The 25,764-nt window shown below is 37.2% G+C and overlaps 1 protein-coding gene across 1 annotated transcript in view; it reads left to right on the forward strand.

Annotated features, from left to right (window-relative positions):
- The window catches only part of CNTNAP2 (contactin associated protein 2), a 1,742,807-nt gene that overhangs the window by 1,034,721 nt on the left and 682,322 nt on the right, over positions 1 to 25,764 (forward strand). The window contains exon 17 of the mRNA XM_017502914.1: positions 21,476 to 21,488. Within this exon, the coding sequence (XP_017358403.1) occupies positions 21,476 to 21,488 (13 nt within the window). The remainder of the gene's footprint in view (positions 1 to 21,475; positions 21,489 to 25,764) is intronic.

A 25,764-nucleotide genomic window follows, 5' to 3' on the forward strand; every position in this document is an offset into this window, starting at 1 on the left:
CTCTCCATCTACTTGGTAAATCTTCCTCCATCCCTTTATTTTGAGCCTATGTGTGTCCTTGCACGTGAGATGCGTTTCCTAGATACAGCACACTGATTGGTTTTGACTTTTTATCCAATTTGCCAGTCTGTTCTTTTGATTGGGGCATTTAGTCCATTTACATTTAAGGTTAGTATTGTTATGTGTGAATTTGTTACTGCCATTTGGATGCTAGCTGATTGTTTTTCCTGTTGATGCAGTTTCTTCGTTGTGTTGATGCTCTTTACCATTTGGTACATTTTTGGAGTGTCTGGTACTGGTTGTTCCTTTCTATGTTTAGTGCTTCTTTCAGGAGCTCTTGTAAGGCAGGCCTGGTGATGATGAAATCTCTGAGCAATTGCTTATCTGTAAAGGATTTTATTTCTCCTTTTCTTATGATGCTTAGTTTGGCTGGATATGAAATTCTAGGTTGAAAGTTCTTTTCTTTAAGGATATTGAATATTGGCCCCCACTCTCTTCTGGCTTGTAGCGTTTCTGCTGAGAGATCTGCTGTGAGTCTGATGGACTTCCCTTTGTGGGCAACCCAACCTTTCTCTCTGGCTGCCCTTAGCATTTTTTCCTTCATTTCAACCTTGGTGAATCTGATGATTATGTGCCTTGGGGTTGCTCTTCTTGAGGAATATCTTTGTGTTGTTCCCTGTATTTCCTGGACTTGAATATTGGCCTTCCTTGCTAGGTTGGGGAATTTTTCCTGGATAATATCCTGAGGAGTGTTTACCAGCTTGGATTCATTCTCTCCATTACATTCAGGCACACCTATCAAACATAGATTAGGTCTTTTCACATAATCCTGTATTTCTTGAAGATTTTGTTCATTTCTTTTTACTGTTTTTTCTCTAATCTTGCCTTCTCATTTTATTTCATTGATTTGATCTTCAATCTCTGATATCCTTTCTTCTGCTTGGTTGATTCGGCCATTGAATCTCATCTACACTTCTCAAAGTTCTCGTGTTGTTTTTCGATTAATTTGTATTCTTCTCTAAGCTGTTTATTCTCATTAGCATTTCATCAAACCTTTTTTCAAGGTTCTTAGTTTCTTCGCATTGGGTTAGAACATGCTCTTTTAGCTCAGATGTCAGCCTGAGCTCTCCTTTATGAGGTGTCTCTTTGGATATACGGGGTTTGGGGAGCTGCTTGAGGAGACAGTCTGCCCCTTACAGGATCTCAAGTGCTGAGCTGTGAGCTCTGTTGTTCTGTTCAGAGCTGCTGGGTAGGTATGTTTAAGTCTGCTGCAGCAGAACTCATAACTGCCTTTTTTTCCCAGGTGCTCTGCCCTGGGAAGGTGGCACTTTCTTTATAAGTTCCTGACATGCTGCTGCCTTTTTTGAGAGATGCCCTGCCCAGCAAGGAGGTAGCCTAGTCACAGTCTGCCAGCAGAGATGTTGCTGCGCTGCCATGGGCTCTGCCCAGCTGCTGTGTGAATTTCCTTGTGATTTTGTTTATAGAGGTATAGTTAGAACTGCCTCGGTAATGGCAGTCTGCCTCAGTAATGGCAGACTGTCTCATGGCAGACTACATTGGTAGTGGTGGACTGCCTCAGTAATGGCAGACGCCCTTCCCCTTACAGGGCTGGGCCATCCTGGGTCCAGCTGTGCTTGCTGTGAAACTCTCAGTCCAGAGTGTTTCAGATTGCTGGTCTTTGTGGGGATGGGACCTGCCAAGCCAGATCATCTGGCTCCTGTTTTGCCCCCTTTTTTTAAGTTGAATGGGTGACTCTGTCTCTCAGGCACTCCAGTTGCCAGTTGAAACAGTGCCCGGATTTGTGTAAATTTTTGTACAGAGACCCACTACAGTGGCTGAAACTCGTGGTGCTTTTCTGCTGGGAGTCTCCTGGTCTGTGGGCAGTAAAAACTCATTTGGAAATGAGGTGATCACTCACCCTCTGCATTCTCACCAGGAACTGCACTCCATAGCTGTTCCTATTCGGCCATCCTGAGTCATCTCCTCAAATATCTTTTGCATATATTTTCTTCTAATCTGTGAATTATCTTTTTATTATTTTCATATGCTCTTTCATAGAACAGAAAATTTTTATTTTAAAAAAATCTAGCTAACCGTTATTTTCCATAAAGCACGCCTTAGATGTTGTATCCAAAAAGCCATTTATGAATCAATCCATAGGTCGTCTAGATTTTCTCCCTTGACATTTCTACGATTGTATAGTTTTACATGTTACATTTAGGTCTATAATTCATTTAGAGTTAATTTCTGTGAAGGGTTCAAGGTCTGTTCTAGATTATTTATTTATTTATTTTGCTTGTGGATGCCCAGTTGTTCCAGCATGCTTTGTTGAAAAAAAAAAAAAAAAAACAATCTTTTCTTCATTTTAGTGCCTTTGCTCTTTTGTCAAGTTCACTTGGCTGTATTTACACAAATGTGTTCCTGGGCTCTTTGTGCTATTTAGCTGATCTATTTGTCTAATCTTTTACCAACACCACACTGTCTTATTTATTACTTTAGTTTTATAGTAAGCCTTAAGCTTGGGTAGTATCAGTCCTCCAACTTTAATATTATTGGCTATTTTGAGTAGTTTTCCCTTCCACATAATCTTTAAACATCACTATGTCAGCATTTACAAAATAGCTTACCCAGATTTTGATTGAGATTGCACTGAATCTGTAGATCAAGTTAGGAAGAGTAAATATTGTGATGATGTTGAGTCTTTCAAACAACATGTATTATCTCTCTGTTTATTTAGTTCTTCTTTTATTTCTTTCATCAGAATTTTGTAGATTTCCTGTTGTAGCTCGTGTGCATGTTTTTTTCATTTATTTCTAGGTATGTCATTTTTCAGGACGCTGATATTAAATGGTGTTGTGCTTTGAATTTCAAATCTTATTTATTGCTGTTATAAAGGAAAGTTGGCTTTTGTATCTTGACCTTGTATCTTGCAACCCTACTACAGTTTCTTATTAGCTCTGATAGTTTTTGTTGTTGTTGTTGTTATTGTTGTTGATTTTGTCAGATCTTCTACATAGACAATGATGTCATCTGTGAACAAGCACAGTTTTATTTCTTCCTCTCCAATGTGTATACCTTTTTTGTTATTTCCTTGTCTTATTGCTTAGCTAGGACTTCCAGTACAATATTGAAAAGCAGTGGTAAGAGGGGACATCCTTGCCTTATCCCTGATCTTAGTGGGAGACCTTCAAATTTCTTGCTGTTAAATACATTAGCCATAGATTTTTTGTGTGTGTGAATATATTTGATCAAGTAGGAAGTTTCCATTTATTCCTAGTTTACTGTTTTGTTTTTTAATCATGAGTGATTATTGGATTTTGTCAAATGCTTGTTCTTCATCTCTTGATATGATCAAGTGATTTCTTTAACCTATTGATAAGATGGATTACATTAATTAATTTTTAAATGTTGAACCAGTCTTTCATATCTTGAATAAATCACACTTGTTCATAGTACAGAGTTCTTTCTATGTATTGCTGGATTGGATATGCTAATATTTTGTTGAAGATTTTTAAATCTATGTTCATGAGAGATAAGGATCTGTAGTTTTCTTTTCTCATAATGTCTTTGTCTGGTTTTAATATTCCTAATAGTATGAGCTGGGATATATTGACTCTGCTTCTACCTTCTACATGAGATTCTAGAAAATTGACATAAATTTTTTCCTTAAATTACTTGGTAAAATTTACCAGTAAGTTTATCTGGGCCTGCTGTTTCCTGATTTAGAATATTATTAATTATTGATTCAGTTTCTTTAATAGACATAGGCCTATTCAGATTGTCAGTTTATTCTCATGTGAGTGTTGGCATGCTGTGTTTTTCAAAGAATTGGCCCATTTCATCTAGGTCATGAAAACAGTGAATTTAGAATTTTTCACAGAATTCCTTTGTTATCCCTTTAATGTACATGGGATCTGTAGTGATGGCACCTCTTTCATTTCTGATATTAGTAGTTGATCCCTTCTCTCTCCTTTTTTCTCAGTTATCTTGGCAAGAGGCTTATCAATGTTGTTGATCTTTTTGAAGAACCTATTTTCAGTTTTGTCTATTTCCTCTATCAATTTCCTGTTTTCTGTTTTATTACTTTCTGCTCTAATTGTCATTATTTCTTTTCCTTTGTCTACTTTGGAATTAATTTACTCTTCTTTCTTTAGCTTTTAAAAAAACTTTTCCAAGGCAGAAGCTTAGAAGGCTGATTTTAGATCTTCCATTTTTTCTTATATGTATTTAATGTTACAGTTTTCCTCTAAGCACTCCTTTCAATGCATCTCACACATTTTGATAGCTGGGTTTTCATTATCATTTAGTGCAAAATTTTTTCAAATTTTTCTTGAGATTTATTTTTTTCTAAATACACATATTTTATTTAGAAGTATGTTCTGTGATCCCCAAATATTTTGAAATTTTTCAACTATCTTTCTGTTACTGATTTCTCATTTAATTCTATTTTGGTCTGAGAGCAGACACTGTATGATTTGCATAATTTTAGATTTGTTTAGGTGTGTGTTATTGCCCAGAATGTGATCTTTCTTGGTGGATATTTTATGTGAGCCTGAGAAGAACGTGACTTTTGTGTTGACATCTATTGACATCCATTTTGTTGAATGAAGTGGTCTATAGATGTCAACTGTACCTAGTTAACCAATAGTGTTTTTGTGTTCAACTATGGCCTTACTGATTTTTCTGCCTGCTGGATTTGTTAATTTATGGATGAAGGGTATTGAAGTTGCCAACCATAGTGAGACTTCATCTAATTTTCTAGGCAGTTCTATAAATTTTTGCTTTAAGTATTTTTATGTTCTGTTGTTAGAAAACAAACATTTATATTAAGGACTGTTACGTCTTTTGACAGGGGGAATTGACCCCTTTATCATTATGTAATGCCCCACTTTCTTGACAGCTTTTCTTGCTGTGAAATCTGCTCTGTCTGAAATTAATACAGCTACTTCCACTTTCTTTTGATTCATGTTAGTATGGTCTATTTTTCTCCATCTATTTATTTTTTAATCCACATTTGTCTTTACATTTAAAGTAAATTTCATATTCAACACATATTGTTAGGTTTTGTTGTCATTGTTGTTGTTTTTTAAAGGTTTTGGTTTTTTACTCTGTCTGACAATCTCTGTCTTTTAATTGGGGGAATTGAGAACAATGGCATTTAAGGTAAATATTGATGTAGTTCAATTAATATCTATGATACCTGGGTTTGGTTTTGAAGTTTTGTCCATGTTCTTTGTTCCGGTTTTTATCTTTCATTTTGTTTTGTTTTGTTTTTGTTTGGTTTTTGAGGCAGAGTTTTCCTCTTGTTGCCCAGGCTGGAGTGCAATGTTGCAATCTCGGCTCACCTCAACCTCTGCCTCCTGAGTTCAAGCAATTCTCCTGCCTCAGCCTCCCAAGTAACTGGGATTACAGACATGTACCACCACACCTGGCTAATTTTGTGTTTTTAGTAGAGATGGGATTTCTGCATGGTGATCAGTTTGGTCTCGAACTCCTGACCTCAGGTGATCCGCCTACCTCGGCTTCCCAAAGTGCTGGGATTACAGGCTTGAGCCCCTGTGCCCAACCCCTGTTTTTAGTCTTTCACACATTGTCTGCTTTTTGTGGTTTCAAGGATTTTATATGACTATCCTTTCTCTTTTCTTAGTGTATCAATTATTCTTCTTTATTTTAACTTTTTAAGCAATTGCCCTAGAGTTTGCAATAAACATTTACAACTAATTGAAATCCACTTTCAAATAACTGTCACAAGTAGTGCAAATACTTTATAATAACAAAATATTTCAAATTCCTCCTCCATATACATAGATTACATTGTTATTATTACCATGAAAAACCTGTTAGATAAATTAAGAATAAGAAAAATTAAAGTTTTTGTTGTATCTTCTCTTATTCATTCTTTAGTGCTCTTCCTTTATGTAGTTCTAGTTTCTGACCTATATCATTTTAGTTTTCTCTGAATAATGTGAGCACACCACCACTACCTTTATACCATTACATAACTTCATTTAACATTTTTTTTTTTTGTAAGTCAGAGAGAGCTACTAACAACAAATTTCCTCAATCTTTATTTGTCTGAGAAGGTCCTTATTCTTCCTTCACTTTTGAAGGATAGTTTTGCAGAGTACAGAATTCCAGATTGGTTTTTTTCTCTCAACACATTAAATATTTAACTCCACTCTCTTCTTGCTTGCATAGTTTCTGAGGAGATGTCAGATGTACTTTTATAAGTGACGTGATTTTCCCTCCCTCTGGCTTACTTCAACATTTTTTCTTTGTCTTTGATTTTATAAGATTTGAATATGATGTGCCTAAATATAGTTTTTAAATATTCATTTTTTGGCATTTATCCTGCTTATTTTTCTTTGAGCTTTCTATTTCAGTAGTTTGATGTCTGCAATTATGACTGAGAATTTTTCCAAATTAATGCGTGGTTTGGAAATTTCTGTTATCACATCCTCACACTCAGAGATTCTTTCTTCAACCATGTTCAGTCTACTAATTAAATGTCAGTCACCAAAGCCCTTCTTCCTTTCCATTACAGCATTTTTATTCATTAGCATTTCTTTTTTATTCTTTCTTAGAACAGCCATCTCTCTGCTGACATTTTTTATTTCTTAAATGTTGTCTACTTTTTTCTATTAAAATTTTTAGTAATCATAGTTCTAAAAAAATTCCTTTTCTGATAATTCCAACATCCCTACCATATCTGACTCTGGTTCTGATGCTAATTCAGTCTCTCCAACTGTGTTTTTTGTGTGTTTTTTTGACTATATTAATGTAGTGATAAGTTTTGTGAAGATGGAAAGCATTCTATGATTAGGTCTCAGTCTTTTGGTGAGCTTGTGCCTCTGGGCTATGGACATCACAAGTCTTCTCCCACACCTTTCCATAGGACAGGATGACTGGAAGGGACAACAGTTGTTCATTTCCCCTTCCCTAGGTAAGTGAGGCTCTGATACAACCTCAGAAGATTCAGCTCCGGTAAAATAGTGTCTCCCGTGGGTAGGTCTTGTTAAAAAGAACAGAATGCTCTGGTGTATTTCAAAATAGTAATATTTCCTCTTTCCCTACTAGAAGCAACAGGGGACCCTTTTCCAATATTTACTGTGAGAATCTAGTAGAACTCCTGGAGGGAAAACTTATATAAGTATGAGGACCTTCGTTATGATTGAATACCCCGAAGTTTTCATCTTTCCAGCTTGTCCACACTGAATCTCCAGAAATTCATTAATTACAGCTTAGAGTTTCCTATCCTGGTATTTGCTCATAATGGTATTTCTGATCATGGATTTCTATTTGGGTTGTTAAGTTGTAATTTTCCGTGTCCACCTATCTATCTCTCTAGTGTTGCCCTCTGGTTTGCTCTATGAGTGCACTTCTCTGATGGATCCAAGAAGAGTTGTCGTTTTTCATTTTGCTCAGGTTTTTACTTGTTCTTAGGACAGACTGAGCATTCCTAAGCTCCTTACATGCCAGACCAGAAGTCAGGAGTTTATACTTTTATTTTCAATTATGGCTTTATTTAACAACTGCTTTGCAAATTTCCTAAAAATTTAACAACTTGCTCTTATGAGTTTGGGGTGGGAAAGAGAAGGGGCTCCAACCCACCGTTTCCTTTATACCATTACATAACATACTTAAACATCTATTATTGATAGATTTGTTTTAAAACAGTGTCAGTTACAAACTGTCTATTAAATATGAAAAAAATTACTGTTTCTTCTTTATTCTTCCCCTAACCACACTTAAGCTTTTCAATTCACTGCTGCATTTTATTATTTAATTTCCCATGAAAACCAATGACAGCACATTTTTTTAAGATAGGATCTCGCTCTGTTGTCAAGGCTAGAGTGCAGTAGCACAATCACGCTCACTGCAGTCTCTAACCCCAGGCTCAAGTGATTCACTCACCTCAGCCTCCCAGTTATCTGGGACTACAGGTGTGCACCACCACACCCAGCTAATTTTTGTATCTTATTTTGCACATAGGGAGTTTTGCCATATTATCCAGGCTGGCCTGTAGCTCCTGAGCTCAAGCAGTACCCTACCTCAGCCTCCCAAAGTGCTTGTATTACGGGCTTTAGCACATTATTGCATATTATCAGAAATACTAACTAAAAATAATTAGAAAAAATAAATACATAAATACAAACATACCTTAGAGGAAAAAAATCATTATCAACAAAAAACTTATCAAGTGAAGGAGTAGGACAGATCTTTCTAAGAAGGAAACAGAAATCAGACACTGTAAAGCAAAGATTGACAGACAGAACTAAAGAAGAACTTGATAAATTTGACTACATGTAAACACTAATGCATATGAGAGAAAGCAGGTAGTAGTGTCCTTAATACATGCTTATAATGTAAAGTTTAGACTATCATTTGATTTTAAAAAAAGGATAAATATGTAAAGGGTTATCTCTGGTGACTTAAGCAAGCCAAATAGGTTGGAATTCATGCCTCATCTCCACTAAAATTCTATTTTTTTAAAAATAGCTTTTTAAAAGGCAGCTTTCATAAAAAAGAACGAGTTCATGTCCTTTGCAGGGACATGGATGAAGTGGGAAACCATCATTCTCAGCAAACTAACACAGGAACAGAAAACCAAACACTGGCCGGGCATGGTGGCCCACGCCTATAATCCTAGCACTTTGGGAGGCCAAGCAGGTAGATCGCGAGGTCAAGAAATCGAGGCCATCCTGGTCAACATGGTGAAACCTCATCTCTACTAAAAATACAAAAATTAGCTGGGCATGGTGGCATGCACCTGTAGTCCCAGCTACTCAGGAGGCTGAGGCAGGAGAATTGCTTGAACCCAGGAGGCGGAGGTTGCAGTGAGCGGAGATTACGCCATTGCACTCCAGCCTGGGTAACAACAGCAAAACTCCGTCTCAAAAAAAAAGAAAAGAAAAGAAAACCAAACACTGTATGTTCCCACTCATAAGTGGGAGTTGAGTTGAACCATGAGAACACATGGACACAGGGAGGGGAACATCACACACCGGGGCCTGTCAAGGAGTGGGGGCAAGGGAAGGAGAGCATTAGGAGAAATTCGTAATGTAGATGATGGGTTGTTGGATGCAGCAAACACCAGGGCACATGTGTAACTATGCAACAAACCTGCACATTCTGCACACGTACCCCAGAACTTAAAGTAAAATAAATGAGTAAATAGCTTTAATATTATAGAAAAATCATGAAGATAGTTTTTCATTTTACTTTTAATTTTTTATTGATGTGAAAGTCACAAAATATAAAATTAACCATTTTTAAATGGCCAATACCATGGCAATTAGTGCATTTATAATGCTGTACAACAACCACATCTGTCTAGTTCTAAACATTTCATCACTCCACCAAAAATTTCTAGGCCCATCAGTCAATTACTTCCCCACTCCCACTTCCTTCAGTTCCTAGCAACTATCAGTCTGTCTTCCTCTCTCTGGATTTACGTATTCTGAATATTTTATATAAGTGAAATTATACATTATGTGGCTCTTTATATCTGGCTTCTCGTACTTAGCATAATGTTTTTGAGGTTCATCCACCTACTCTTCTTAATGGCTTTTCAAGTTCTGACACTGACAGTGTAGAGAATGTATTATTTTTCTGCTTTATTCACAGCCTTTCTTTGCTTTTCACTCTATGTTGGCAATGACCAGAACCATATTTAGTCCTAAATGGGGCTGAAATTTTTCCCTCCAAAGGCTTTTTCTTTCAGTTCCTTAGTTGTATCATAAAAGTAAATGCAGATATGTAGAGTAGGTAATGATATTAGGAAGGATATGATGGTATAATTTACCATGGATTAAAATGACTCAGGAAAATTACCTAGGGATAAATATGAATTATACCATTTAGTAAAATACAGCCTGGGGCCACCAGTGCACTGCCCCAGGAGAGCCATTCACATAGATGCTCACAGTCATAGGAGGTGACGCAGGTGCGTATAACTGCAGCAATCCATTCCCCTTGTGATGACAACTATTTTACTTTATCCAACTAAATTTTATGCCTATCCACTTCAAATTCATTCCCAGAACTTGTTCTCACCATTTGCCACTTTTATTCTCAGAAGGCAAGAAGTTTAAAAGCCAAAAAACATATGCCTAAAAGAGGAAAAAATGGAGTCACAGTTTTAGTGCTAAATTGAAGAAATATCAGAAGGAAGAAATGAAAGCAGAGTAGTGATTGAAGCTTGGAAACTTACTGGTGTTTTACGAGGAGACACAATGTTCCTACCGTGCTATCCTGAAGAAACTGCCAGCCTCCAAATGAAAAGCTGAAATAAGAGTAGTCGGAAACCAGTGTTAACTATTTTGCCTGCAAGAAATTCCTTAGGATGAGAGCAGTCCCTGAACTCCGTGGTATCATTTAGTATGTTTACTTATAACTATTATTCATCATTTGGCCCACTGGGTCTCCTTTTGCACTGGAATAGCACTGCCAAGGGACTCCCTGTCTTGGACTAATTCTGGAGAGTGGAGCACCACTGGGCCGGGGGGCTATGTGCTGTGGAATCTGAAGTGAAGAGGACGGATGGCATTTAGTTTAGTGCATTCCTCCTCAGATGCTCATTTAATTTTTAAAAATGTCTCTGAACTTCAGGGACAGTTCTTCCAGGATTTTGTGTAGTTCTCTTCAGTTACACACATAACACCTTAGAGATGCATTTTGATAGTGAGGTATTTCAATATGTCAGGCTCTTTTCATTTAAGCTTAGACACTTTAGATGTTGGACCATTATAGCTGAATATTTCTCTTCCCTTGCCTTCATGTAAAATGACCCTAGTGTAAAGCATAAACCTCATTTGTTTGCAAGGAAAATGCACTCTTCAGTTTCATGTTTCTGGGGGAAGGAGTCTGTCAGTGTGCTGCCTTTCATTAATAATAACTTTAGCAGGTCAGTTTCCTTTACTGTAACATTAATTTATCATGTGACTTGTATCATGTAAGTGTGAGAATACAGCCAATAAAAAGCCATAAACATAAGTCATCTGCTAAGAGGTATTTCAGTGTTTTTAGAAATCCTCTCGGTGACTTGTCATGGGTATATTTTATTAAATTATGTATCCAAACAAAGTACACTGGGAAAATCAGATGGGAAATTTGTCTTCTAACAGCTTTTTGCATAATTCCCCATTAATCCATAGTGAACTTGGTTTCTTATTGGAGGCTATTTTAAGTAGTCTTTTATCAGAATCAGAGATTTTATACTAATCTGACCTTTTAATTATGAACATCTAGAATATTTATTAACAGGAGTTGTAAGTTCTCCCAACTAAACAGACATGGTACATTCAGTTTAACACAAAACCCACATCAGAAAACTTCATTCTAGTTATGAGGCTGAACTTTCCTGAAACCTCAATATCATTTGATCCTCAAACTAAAATCTTTTGAGACTACCAGTTACACTATACTTTCATTACAGTGTGAAAGAATCCCTGTTGAAACACAGTATAGCTGAATTTTGTATCCAGCTCTCTCTGACTGCCTGCATGAATGTAAGCTTGTTATTATACCCATTTCCTCGTCTGGGGGAAAAAGGATTTGAAATAGAACAGTAGTTCTTAACCAGGAGACCATCACATCACTTTGGGATTTTTTTTTTTCTTTTCAAAATATACTTGTCCATATTCCCCTGCCACCCTTTAACCCCATTCTAATTTAATGAAGTTGGGATGGTTTATTTTCAGTTAAATTTGTCTTCAAAAAATGATGTCTCTCCATGGATCCAGCTCTATAAGATATAACTCTGAAATCACAATAGCTGTGGTTGCAGCATTTGCAGTAATAATTGTATTGAAAGCATCAATAGTGTTATAAAAAGTGTTTATATCCAATTATGATTAAAATCAGAAAAATTACAACTTTCTGATTAAAATAAATGGGTTAGCTGTTTCTCAATCTGTTACGACAACAAACTTATTTCTGGATCAAAAATCTTGATGTGTAATGTAAGATAGGGTCCAACATACATTTCGGTAAGAATAAAGAATATTTAAAAGTGTAATGGTCCTCATTAGACTTCTCAGTGGGGAAATGGTACAGAATGGGAGTTCTGTAACCTCTGCGTCCTTTAGTAACCCCACCCCAGAGCCAGAAGACCAACAAGTCAGACTAGGAAAAGTAATAGGAGCAGAACTTTCTCAGGCTTGAAGATGGAGTGTTAATTGCTGATCTGAGAAAAAGTGCTTCATCTCCTGCCCTTAACATTTGGGACTGTAGGAAAGGCTGATTTAATGAACATGTGGCCTGTGCAGTCACGGAGGGCCCCAAGTTCAGAAGGACCTCGTGCTGTTGTAATGCTCTGCTGTTATAGGCTTGAAATTCTTAATGTTTTTCAAGAAGGGTCCTACATTTTTTTTTCATTTTGCACTGGACTCTGCAAATTAGGTAGCCAGTCCTGCTTGTAGCAACAAAACTAACCCCTCCAATAAAACCGAGTGGTTCCTAACATTTTGTTTGCTTCTTTACTTTTTCCTTTAAGGGTCACTCTTTATTTACATTGTTTAAACAATGGTAACAAGTGCCACCTTCGTTGGCTGCCACTGGCACTTGAGGCACATAGAAAGCTTGTCCTCTTCAGTTCTAACGACCTGCTCATTCTAACCACTGCAGCTGTTTCTCCATACACCAATCACATTACCAACCCCTCCTTCCCATCTAGAGGAGATTTTTTTTCCTAATGCCCAGATCACTCTAATTGGAACACTGCAAAAACTGACAACTAACGCAAATGGCCACCTACTCATTCTCATACACTGGCCTCTCTAGCAGTAGTGAATTTCTGTGATTATTTCCTTGCTACTAATAAAATACTAGCTGGAAAGTGATCAAGTGAGGAGCCACCAGAACTTTATTTCTTCTTCAAGCATTTAATAGCCAACTATAGGGCCCTGGGCATTTACTGAAAGGCAATTTCCATTATGTTAAGAAATTGCTATTTAGGACAACAGATCAATAAAATAACTTGTTAGATCTATAATTTAGGTATTTATGGAGTAAGGACAAAAAAACCTTTTTCATTTTATATATTTAAAGCAGTTGGTCCATGATTTTTTGATACATGATGGCTGTATGTATTTATGAGATATATGATATTTTGTTACGTGCACAGGGTGTGTAATGATGGAGTCAGAGTATTTGGGGTGTCTGTCATCTGGAGTATATATCATTGCTATGTGTTAGGAACATTTCAAGCTCTCTCTTCTAGCTGTTTTGAAATATACAAGACATTTTTGTTAACTGTAGTCACCCTACTGTGCTACTGAATATTAGCACTGATTCTTTCTATCTAAATGTATATTTGTCCTCATTAGCCAGCTTCTCTTCTTCTCACTCCCTCATGGACACACCCTTCCCAGCCGCTGGTAACCATCATTCTGCTCACTCTCTACCTCCATGAGGTCAATTTTTCAGCTCCCATGTATGAGTGAGAACATGCAATATTTGTCTTTCCATACCTGGCATATTTCTCTTAACATAATGACTCCAGTTCCATCCATGTTGCTGCAAATGACATAATTTCATTCTTTTTATTGCCAAATATTCGATTGGTGCAAAAGTAGTTGCAGTTTTTGCAATGATAATAGTATTCCATTGTGTATATACATAACTTTTTTACTGTTTTTCCCCCATGAATCTTGGGAAGCATTTATTCACTAATACATTTTTAGTGTTCTCTAATTTAGCATCATCTTTTCATCTTGCTTGATTTTCATGCAGCTAAATTGAAAATTTGTAGTTTTCTGCCTAAAAAAATAAATTTTTTCTGTAAATTACATTCTCTAATTTTCTCGTCAGCCTGCTTCAAGAAAATCCTTGTGTTCAAAACACTTGCTCTCAATGTGCCCCATAGCAAATGGTTGTTTAATCCAAATATCTGAGCAAAAAATCAAGCAATTCCTTCTGAAGAAAGAGTGGTTGTGCAGCCAAACTCACTGCGTAGTGGAGGAGAAGACCACACGTCCTGAGCTCCCCAGTGTAGTGTGAGGGGAGGACAGCTGATAGCTGGATATGCAGCATTCCCAGACATCACTAGTCCCAAACCCTTATCAGAGTAACATTGGCCTTACAGAATAAGTCAGGGATCATTCCCCCTTCTTCAGTCTTTGGTAGTAGTTTGAGAGGAACTCTTGTTCACATTTTGAACATTTGCTAGAATTCAACATTGAAACCATTCAGTTGTGGACTTTGCTCTGTTGGGGGACTATTTATTACTAATTCCATCTTACTACTCATTATTGGTTCATTCAGGTTTTTTATTTCTTGCTGATTCAATCTTGGTAGGTTGTGTCCAGAATTTTAGACATTTTCTCTAGGTTTTCTAATTTGTTAGTGTATAGTTTTTGATAATAGTCTTTAATGATGATTTTATTTCTATAGTATCAGTTGTAATATCTCTTTTCTATTTCTCATTTTCTTTATTTGGGTCTTATTTATTTCTTGGCTTGTCTAGCCAATCGTTTATTGATTTTATCTTTTTTAAAAAACAACTTTTCATTTTTTTGATCCTTTGTATTTTTTAAGTCTCTGTTTCATTTAGTTATACTCCAATTTTTACTATGTACTTCCTTCTATTAATTGGGGGTTTGGATTTTTCCTGTTTTTCTAGTTCCTCGAGGTAAGATTGTTTATTGAAAACTTCCTACTTTTTTGGCATAGGTGTTTATTGCAATAAATTTGCCCCTTAGTTTTGCTTTTGCTGTATTCCATTGGTTTTGGTATGCTACATTTTTACTTACATTTGTTTCAACATATTTTTTATTTATTCCTTAATTTCTTGAATCAGTGAGCATTCAAGAACATGTTGGTTAATTTTCATGTATTTGTGCAGTTTTTAAGGCTTCTCTTGTTATTGATTTCTAGTTTTATTCCCCTGTGATCTGAGAAGATACTTGATATAATTTTGATTTTTAAAAGTTTGTTGAATCTTGTCTTGTTTCCTAACATATGGTCTATCCTGGAAAATGTTCCCTGTGCTGATGGGAAGCAGGTATATTCTGTAGCTGCTGAATGTCCATTAGTCAAGTGTTTAGTTTAAATTCAATTTTTTTGATAATTATCTTCTAGATGATTTGCCTCATGCTGAGTGTAGGGTATTGAAGTCCCCAACTATTATTGTATTGGAGTCCATCTCTCCTTTTATATCTAGTAATATGTACTTTTTATATCTAGGTGTTCTAGTGTTAGATACATATGTGTTTAGAATTTTTATATCCGCTTGCTGAGTTGACCCTTTTTCATCATAAAATGACCTTTCTTGCTTCTGTTTACTGTTTTTTAACTTAAAGTCTGTTTTTTTCTCATACAAGTTTAACTATGCCTGCTTGTTTCTGGTTTCCATTGTCATAGAATATCTTTTTTCACCTCTACTTTTAGTCCGTATCTTTATAGGTGAGATGAATTTCTTGTGGGTGGAAGACAGTTGCATTTTTTTTTTTTGTCTTTTCAGCCAGTCATTATCTTTTAAGTGGAAAGTTTAATCTGTTTACATTCAGAGTTATTATTGATATATGAAGGCTTATTCCTGTCATCTTGTTAATTGATTTCTGGTTATTTTGTAATATCTTTTAATTCTTTCTTTTTCTCCTATTGTTTATTACAGAAAATCTTCTATAGTGGTAACATTTGAGGATTTTTTTTCTTCCTTATTTGTGTGTTTGCTCTACCAGTGTGTTTTATACTTTTGTATAGTTTTTATGATGGGAGATATCCTATCAATTCCAAGTGTAGGACTCCCTTTAGCATTTCTTATAGGACTAGTCTAATGGTAAAGAATTCCTTTTACTTTTACTTGTCTGGAAAATAGTTTATTTATCCTTTGTTTATGAATGACAACATTCCTGGGCATATTATCCTTGTGTGGCTTTTTTTTTCCCCTAGCACTTTGAATATATCATCTCATTCTTCTTGGCTTGAAAGGTTTCTACTAAGAGATTCACTATTAGTCTGATAGGGGTTCCCTTATAAGTGACTAGATGCTTTTCTCTTGCTGGTTTTAGAATTCTCTCTTTATCTTTGACTTGACAGTTTGACTATAGTGTGCTGTGGGGAAGACCTTTTGACACTGTGTTTGTATGGGAACTCCTAAGCTTCCTGTAGCTGGATGTCTAAACCTCTTGCTAGAATTTGAACATTTTCAGCTATTATTTTGTTAAATAGGTTTTCTATCACTTTTGTTTCCCCTTCACCTTATAGGACACCCCAAGTTCAAACATATGGTCACCTGATGGTGTCCCATATGCCACATTTTGTTCATTCTTTTTAATTTTTTTAAATAATTTTTTGTTTGGGTTATTTCAAAAGACTGCTCTTAAAGTTCTGAAATTCTTTCTTCTCTTTCATCTAATATATTGTTGAAGCTTTCAAATGTATTTTTTTATTTCATTTAAGAAATTATGCAGTTTCAGAATTTCTGATTGGTCCTTTTCGGTGATATCTATCTCTTTGGTAAATTTCTCATTCATATGTTGATTGTTTTTCTGATTTCTTTGTATTCTCTGGCATTTCACTGAGTTTCTTTAATATCAATATTTTGAATTCTTTTTTCAAGGATTTCATAAATTTATTTTTTATTAGAATATGCTGCCAGAAAATTCTTGTGTTTCTTTGGAAGTGTCATATTTCCTTCCTTTTCCGTGTTTCTTTTGCCCCTACATTGACATCTATGTATCTGGTGTAAACCTTTCTTCTTCCAAATTTTTGAATTGGCTTTCCTAAGGAAGGATGTTGTCTTAAAGATGAATCTATGGTTTTGGTAGGGTAGAACGCTTTGGCTTTGACTCTGGGTGCTTGCAGTAGTGTAATCACTTTATGATTTATTTGGCTATAAATAGTGTCAGCAGTGTCTGCTATTTCCTCAGTGATTGCAGTGTCTATGATTTCCTCAGTGATTTACGGCACAGTGGAGGTTGTGATGAAGATTTGCTGGGAACTGGGACGACAGATGGGCCTGTCCTCAGACCCCAGTGGTGGCCAGTGACAGGCCAAACATGGCTTTCCTTGGGCCCTAGGGCAACACATGCTAACATACTTGTGTTAGCAGATTCAGGCAGGCCATTCTTGGGCCTCTAAGTGGCTTTCCCAGGTGCTGGTACTGACAGTGATGGGCCAGATGGGTGGGTGGGTTATCAGGCTCCTGGCAGCAGGCATAGAATGGATGATGGCAATAGTGAGATAATCATCTATTTCCCAAGTGGTTTGCATTGTTTTTGGCATTGACTGCAGTGGGCTGGGTGGGTCGGCCTCCAGCCCCACAGCTGGTATGTGTACATGTGTACCCCCAATATGGTGATAGCAGTAGGTTGGGTGGGCCTGACCCCAGGACTACAGAAGGAGTGCTCTGGTGCTAATGGTGGTGGACTGGGGTATGTGGTTTCCAGGCCCTTGGGTGACATAGCTGGACATGGAGTGAGGGACAGAGCCAGGGCTGTGGGGCCTGTTCTCAGACCTGCTCATAGTAGTATGAGCAGGTGCCAGGTGGTAGACAGGGTAAGGTGATTCACATGTCCCCAATGAAATGTTTGAGAGGAGGCAGTAGCTGCTGTGCTACAGCCCTGCTATTGAGGAAGGCAAGGTTGTTTTCAGTGGCAGCAGCTGTATACATGTGTTTAGGGAACACACATTTTGTTCAAGCTTTGACCCTGGGAACAGCAGTCATCTGCGGTGACAGCAACTGTGAGCAGGAGAGTTTGTTCTTGGGGTATATGGAAATGCATGGCAGCGTTGCTGCTGGGGATGATGGGGTCATAGCCAATGGCTTGCACTTGAACATTGGCTGGAACTAGCTGCCAGCCATGGCATTCGTTGGCTGCAGGTGGGAAATGTCAATGGGACTCCAGGGATGTGGAGATGCAGGTACTGTTGGGCCACCCAGGCAGGATGATGGGGGCTGGGCTCTGAATATGGTGACTTCCTGTAGCTGCTTAGGGATCGGAGGCAGAGGGCATGACTCAGCTTAAGCTCTCTCTGGAGCAATGCCTTCACTTGGTCTCCTTGCAGCTTCCTATGTTAGTCTTGGGGCCCACTAGGTTCTAGGGACTCTCCTAGGATTGCAGGAGTCTATAGTGGTAACCTAGACTGTTGGGGGTCACTCACTCACACATTTCCTGCATTGGGGAACCTCTTCAGGTTCTCGGCCAATGCTAGCCAAGCAGGCAGCCTCACTTCCCCCTCCTTTCTTGTTTTGGTAGTTTCCTGTCTTTTATAAATGATCTATTCAAAGTGTGATCATCTATTTATCATTTTTGTTCTCTTCTGTATAAGAGGCAAGAGTAGCAGATACCTGCAGTCAGCCACCTTGAAGCCCCTCTGGCGTGCAGTGAATAGATCATTTTTTCTGCTTTTAGATTGGAACAGATAAATCCAAGCTAAGAACTCAATACATCCATTTCGTAATATGATCCAGACACAGAGATGCACTGTTCAGATCCTCCTTCAAAAAAGGACTCACTGCCTAGCTGAAAGAGATATGGTCAGCTGATGCCTCTAGCTGTTAGATGCTTGAAGATCTGTCTCAGTTTTCAAACCAAGGTTACGCTCTTCTCTCAGTGATCTCCAGGCAATGACTGAGCAGACTGATGATGCAAGGGCCAGGACATTATCACCCGCTACAGGACTTCTCCATCGGGTCGTCTTTCTTCCAGAGCTCTTCTTTGAGCTGGTAAAGAATTTCAGAGCTGCTTGGGATCTGTCAGTTTCCTGTGCCCAATCCTGCCTCCTACTTTTTTCTTTAATTGGTTCTACTCCCAATAAAACTCTTTCAATCCTAACTCCATCTCAGCGTGTTTCCCAGATAATCCAGCTTGCACAACATCCTTACTGTAATACAAAAATGAATTTCACAGAGCTCCCTTTTGTAAAGATGCTGATACATGCAGTCTCAAATTTCATGGAAATGGCATAAGGAAGGCAACAGATTGGGAAGAAAGCATGAGAAATAGCCCCTAAATTGGGTTTACGCCAGAGGAAGGACACTTTATCAAACTTTCTGGTAGTCCTCTGTAAACACTATTCATCAAGACTGGGCATTTGACACATGTTAAGCAGTCTTGTTTTCAAGGTTAGAGTCCCTTAAAAGTAGATGATGTTCAGAGACAAACCCCTCTTGATGTCTGATTGCCATCTCAAACAGATTATATTTTGGCTGAATTATTCATCCTTAGCACCTAAGTATTCTTATTTTTTTATTATCATTCCAAATCAGCATGATGCCCAAAAAGCCTAGTGTAGAATCAAAATTTTAGTTGCTTATTTTTTTCTTTAGCTCCTTTATGTCCAACTAATCACTGAAATCTGTTTATGTTTCTTTGAAATCTTTTGCCTTTTGCTTGTCATAAGGTGCCCAGAAGATCTCTCTTCTGGCCAAACTCCATGGCAGAGATAGGCTAGTTGTATACCAACTTTGTTTTCTTTTTCTCCTGTGCAAAATAACCGCTGGCATCTTATAAAGCACACAGAGGCATGAATTTTAAATAGAATTTGTGAGGAGGTATTGTTTCTGCATGTTGGAGTTCCTGTAAATTACATTTACAACTCCTTATTGGTATCATAATGTTGATGGAGCAATAGATCTCCTGGGAATATGTGCACTGACCATTGAACTATCCCCTAAGCTAACATTTCAGATGCATGATAAGCTCCTTAGCTTAGCACATAAATTCCATTATAATTTATCCTCTGTTTCCCACCATCACCACTCCTGAAACACAGCCTCACAGACTATTTACTCTCGCTATTACCAATTATAATGCTTCATGCTTCATATATGCTATTTATCTTTTTGAAAATCTGTGGGGTTTTTTTCCCCTTCAATTTAAAGTAACTTCTACAAGCCTTCAAAGCTCATGTTAAGCATTACTTGCTATGTAAATATTTTTTGGTATCCTAATTTGACTCTCTTCCCGTAATGCATTTATTTCTATTACATCTCTTTTATACTTTTATCATAGCACTGACTACACCATTCTGTAAATGCTGCTCCTTTAGAACTATAATCCTATATTATTTGACTTCATATATAAATGTGCTTAAACAATGTTGAATGAATATGGTGAGTTTTCCACTTTGATATCTTCATGCTCTCTGTCTTACCCCAGGGCCTCAAATTAGCTATCAGAACAGATGGCTTATAAGAACTGGCCTTAAGTATGCTAAAAAGTAGGTTTAATTGTGGTCGTGGACATGCTTCTTTCTCAGGGGTTCCATTTCTGAAGTGGAAATTAATTTGATGCTTCTCTAGAGTGATGTTCAGATTAATGTTATGCCATATGTAAAGGCCTCTAGGACTCTCAGATGAAGGGCATTTGATATTAGCCTCATTGTTACTTGAAGCTGTTGTAGGGTTCATCTATTTGCTACTCAGCAAGACATTTGACATTCTCATAATACAACACATCCCAGGATTAATTAAGAGATTTCTGGAAGTCTCAGGGATACACCTACTTTGACATCAATGTGCTGTGAATGTTGATCTTGGTAGCCTTACTTTGAAATGCTATAGGATATTTAAATAACAGCCTAACGTACAATTAAGACTGCTTAGTCCCTGTAACGATTCTGACTGGAATTTAGCAATAGATAATGAATATATTCTCCAGAGTCTTAAACTGAATTTGAAAATAAACCCAAATATCTGAGCTTTAGTCACTTAACTACAACATCTTTCTAAATAAAGACTATTAGCTAAGACCATAGAAGAGAGAGAGCTCATGCATGCATGAGGACAGATGGTTACCAAAGTAAGGATCTAAAATTGGACTCTGCTCTACCCACATTGAAGCCTCCCTTGTAGGAAGGGATGCCCTTCCTACAACAGCTTTATGCAAGGGTCAAAATATATTTGAACTCTGGGGCAGAAAAGCACCGTTCTATAGGATTTCCAAGTGTTCATTATTTATGAGGTCAGGAATGACGGGAGCATGTGGCAATCCAGACAGCTGCAGTCCCCACAGGCCTAAAAGAAAACAGCCACTGGAGCAGCCATTTCTATGCAAAATGTCTGATGCCCAGAAGCTATAGAAATAAATTGCTAGAGGCAGCTGTGCTTTCCTCTTGCAAAACACTCCAAGATTCCATTTTTAACACAGGATGTCTATTATTAAGACAATCAGCTAAGATGTCAATTCCAAAGCTACAAGGTTCTGCAGCATAAAGGCTGTACTGATTTCCTTCTTCTGTGGTGTCAGACCATGGCCTCTTCCCTTGTATATCAGGGACATGACTTCAGGATAATCACGTGAAACTACAGCTGTTTGTGGTAACTCGCCATTCAAGAACTTACTATAATTGTGTTATAAAATGACTTTAATCTTATCATAGGCTGTCTTTGAAATTTAAAATCCTCCACAATCTGGCTCTATCCTCTTTATCAAATAAATTTCTCATTACTCTCCGTACAAATGCTATACTTCACGTAGTAAGACTCTGCATTCTTGCTCAGTGTTTCTTACTCATGTTCCTTCAGACAAAAATGCCCTGTCAGTCCTCTCTGCCCATTGTTTTGATATTTAACAGTGAAGCCCAATCTTTCCTCTTCCCACACTAGTCAGTGATCTCTTTAAATTTAATTTGCACTGATCCCTAAACCTCATAATTTAGCAACTAATTACAAGCTAGTACACACGGTTCGCTAATCTTGAATCATCTTAATCTCATCTCCTTAGCTATATCTGAAAGAACATGGTGGCAAGATCTGTGTTATTTACTTTGGGTCTGCATTCCAGTTTTTTTGTTTGTTTTTTTAGTTGAAGTGAAATTTGCATGTAATAAAATTCACCCTTTTCACGGTACATTTCTTTTTTTTTTTTTTTTTTTTTGAGACGGAGTTTCGCTCTTGTTACCCAGGCTGGAGTGCAATGGCGCGATCTCGGCTCACCACAACCTCCGCCTCCTGGGTTCAGGCAATTCTCCTGCCTCAGCCTCCCGAGTAGCTGGGATTACAGGCACGCGCCACTATGCCCAGCTGATTTTTTGTATTTTTAGTAGAGACAGGGTTTCACCATGTTGACCAGGATGGTCTCGATCTGTTGACCTCGTGATCCACCCGCCTCGGCCTCCCAAAGTGCTGGGATTACAGGCGTGAGCCACCGCGCCCGGCTTCACTGTACATTTCTATGAGTTCTGAGAAATTCATGTAGTTGTATAATCACCACTACGATTAAGGGATAGAACAGTTCGATCGCCCTAAATATTTTCCTTGTGGCTTTTTGTAGTCAAACCCCTCCCACCTGCAGCCCCTGATGGCCTGATCCATTTTCTGCCTCTATAGTTTTCCCTCTATGAAACCATGTAGTATACAGGCTTGTGTGTCTAGATCCTTTTACATAGCATAATGCATTTGTGATCATTCATGTTTTCTGTATTACGAGCACATTCCTTTGTATTTGGGTATAATAATTCATTGTATGGATATACCTAGCATGTTTATACATTTACTAGTTGGTGAACATTTGGGTAATTTCCAATGTGGGACCATAAAGCCCCTATAAACAGTCCCATACAGATTTTTGTTTGAACATACTTTTTCATTTCACTTGGATAAATGCCTGGGAGTGGGATTGCTGGGTTGTATGGTAAATGAATGTTTAAATTTATGAGAAACTGACAAACCATTTTCTATAGTGGTATAGCATTTTGTTTTTAGATCAGCAATGAATAAAATTCCAGTTGCTCAGCATCTTAGTAATTCTAATAGGTGTATAGTGGTATCACGTAATGGTTTTAATTAGCATTTCCCTAATGACTAATGATATTGAGCACCTTTTTAAGTGCTCTTTTATGTTCTATATTTTTTGGTTGTTTCAGAGTACTAGCAAAGCACTAGAATGTATTAGATGCTTAATGAATATTTGTGGATTGTTACATTGCAGAACACTAATACTACTCTCTTTTGTGTGCCATTTGCATCCCATTACTAGCTGTTACCATTTATTGAGCCTCTACTCTGTGCCAAGCACTGTACTAAGTGCTTTATATATGGCATCTTATTAATACATATAATAACCCTATGAAAGTAGTGGGTGGTATTGGTCTCATTTGATCATGGAAAGGGACAAACAGTGCTTACTTGTGAATCTCCAAATCCTTCTTTCTCCCCTAGGAATTTTGGGGTTTGCTTGTTCAGGTTCTGGAAGGGTTTTATGCTACTGATAAGGAGGAGTGAAAAGGTAAATTCAAATAATCTAAAATAGGCTGAAATGATTCACGTGATAAAGAGATAATCTAGAGGTTAGTAGGGCCATGGGCAAGAAAGGGAAAGTACTTGGGAGAGGCAAGAGAAGTACAGTTGTGTGGGTGGAAGAGAGAGAAAGAGGTTTTTTGTTTGTGTGTTTGTTTTTGTTTCAGTTTTCTTTAAAAAAAGAAAAAGACAAAATAGGGAGCAAAAATTATGAAGAAGACTGAGGAGTTAGAGGGATGAATAGCGTTTAGTATGCTAATTGTGAAATATTCTCTTTTTGGAGTTTTTTTTTGAGAGAAAAACAAGGTTTTGGGGGAAAAGGAATTGTTTTTTATTTATATTGATATTAGTATAAGCCATAGAGCGTATTAATATTTCAGCGGTTATACACACCCTTACTTGTGCATGTGTGTGTACACTTGTGGATTTATATGTAGTTTTATGCAGTTTATCAAATGTGTAGCTTTGTGTAACCACTAATCAAGGTATTTAGCTGTACCATTACCAGAGACTCCTTTGTGCTACTCATTTATAGCAGTATCTACCACCCTCATTCCTAACACCTGACAACCATTAATTTTTTTCTCCATATCTATAATAACGTTATTATACAAATGTTGTATTTATAAAAGTATAAATTATATATTTTTTTAAGATTTTTTTTTTACCCAGCAAATTTTTTTGAAGTTCATGCAAGATGTTGCACATATCACGTATATTGCACGTATCAAGTTACTCCTTTTTCTTCCTGAGTAGTATTCCACAGTTTGATTAATCGTTCACCCATGAAAGCAGATTTGAGTAGTTTACATGTTGGGCCATTATTAACAAAACTGCTCTTAAAATTGGTTTATCAATTTCTGTACGAAAATAAGTCTTCCTTTATCTAGGATAAATGCCTCCACATATGATTCCTGGAACACATGATAAGTCCATTTTTCTTTTTATTTTAAAAGAAACTGTCAAACTATTTTCCGGAGTGACTAGTTTAGATTCCCCTCAGGAATGTATGAGTGCTTCCACTTATGTGTATCCTTGCCAGCATTTGATGTTATCAGTTTTTATCTTAGTCATTCTGATGGATGTGTATTAATATTTTAATATTTCAACATATAATATTTTGTTTTGGTTTCCATTTTAATTTCTCTAATGACTAATGATGCCAAGAGTCTTGTCATATGCTAATTTGCCATCTATACGGCCTCTTTGTATAAACTTTTCATGTCTTGTGCCCACGTTCATTTTAAGAGGGTGGTTTATTGTTGAAATTGAGAATTATTTGTATGTTGCAGATACTAGAACATTTGTGAGGTAGAAGATTTGCAAATATTTTCTCCCAGACGGCAATGTGTCTTTTCATCCTTAACAGAATCTTTTACAGAATACTTTTTTATTTTGATGAGATCCAATTTTTCATCTGTTCTTTTAATCAACTACGATTTTTGGTGTTAAATCTAAGAACTCTTTTCTTGTCCTGGATCTTGAGGATTTTCTCCTATTTTTTTTTCTAGATGTTTTATAGTTTTATAAGCTGTACACCTACATCTGTGATCCATTTTGAGTTGATTTTTGTATAAGGTGTAAGGTTTAGATCAATGTTCATTTTTATTTTGTTAGCTATTGGCCTGTAAGTTGTTGCATCATCATTTACTGAAGACTTTTCTTCCTCCATCAGATTGTTTTTGCTCTATTTAAAATAACTAATTGGGCATAACTGGGTTTTTATTTCTGTGAGATGCAACTTGTACTAACACTGATCACAAGAGAGCCAATTCCCTTTCTGGTTAAATATGGATCAGGAAGCTGAAACTTAATTTAAGTGAGATAGTAGAGCATGTGTCTACCTACTACTTGACTGTCCATTTTCAAAGTTTGTAAATGCCATATTGAAGCTACCTCATTGTCTGGGATAATACTCAAGGTCTGTTGGCTCACAGCCACCAGAATGTGGACACACCAAGTAAGGTTAACAGCAAAAGTTTAATAGGCAAAAGAAAGCTAATAGGTCTCTGCTACAGAGAAGGGTCCTGCAAAAATGGATTGCCAATCCACAGTGAAATGCAGAGGCCGTTATAGAAGAGCTAGTGATCAAGAAGAGTCTGGTCTACATGTGGCATAAAAAAACTGGTTAGGACTAAGCGTGCCATTCGCATAGGGTGCAAATTTCTGGCAGCCTCATCCTAATCTTCTATTTTGCAGGCAAGTTCTCTGCCTGAGCTGAGCCATGTTGCTAATTTCCTTCTGTACATGTGCTAACAAAAAAGGGAAGATGGAGCTAATGTTGTGGACATACCTGTTCCCCAGGCAGCCCTTTTCTATTGGCACAGCTACCGGCCTCCCCCCATGCAAGCTTCCAGCTTGCTTATCTATGTTTGCAGCTCGATTTTTCAGGCTGCTGTTTGTTAGGAAAAGGTTAATTTTGGGGGCTGCTTTTTGTTAGAACGGAAGTTCTGTTGAGGACTCTGTTGCCTTCACTAACTGTCTAAATAATTTCTTTCTACCTTCTGTATCAGTATTGCTTGGATCAAGAGTTGGACAGTGTGTTACACAATTTTTTAGATGTCAAGTAGTACTTA

This window comes from Cebus imitator, unplaced genomic scaffold (genome assembly GCF_001604975.1).
Source record: "Cebus imitator isolate Cc_AM_T3 unplaced genomic scaffold, Cebus_imitator-1.0 Scaffold304, whole genome shotgun sequence".
In the NCBI taxonomy this organism is placed as follows: Eukaryota; Metazoa; Chordata; class Mammalia; order Primates; family Cebidae; genus Cebus; species Cebus imitator.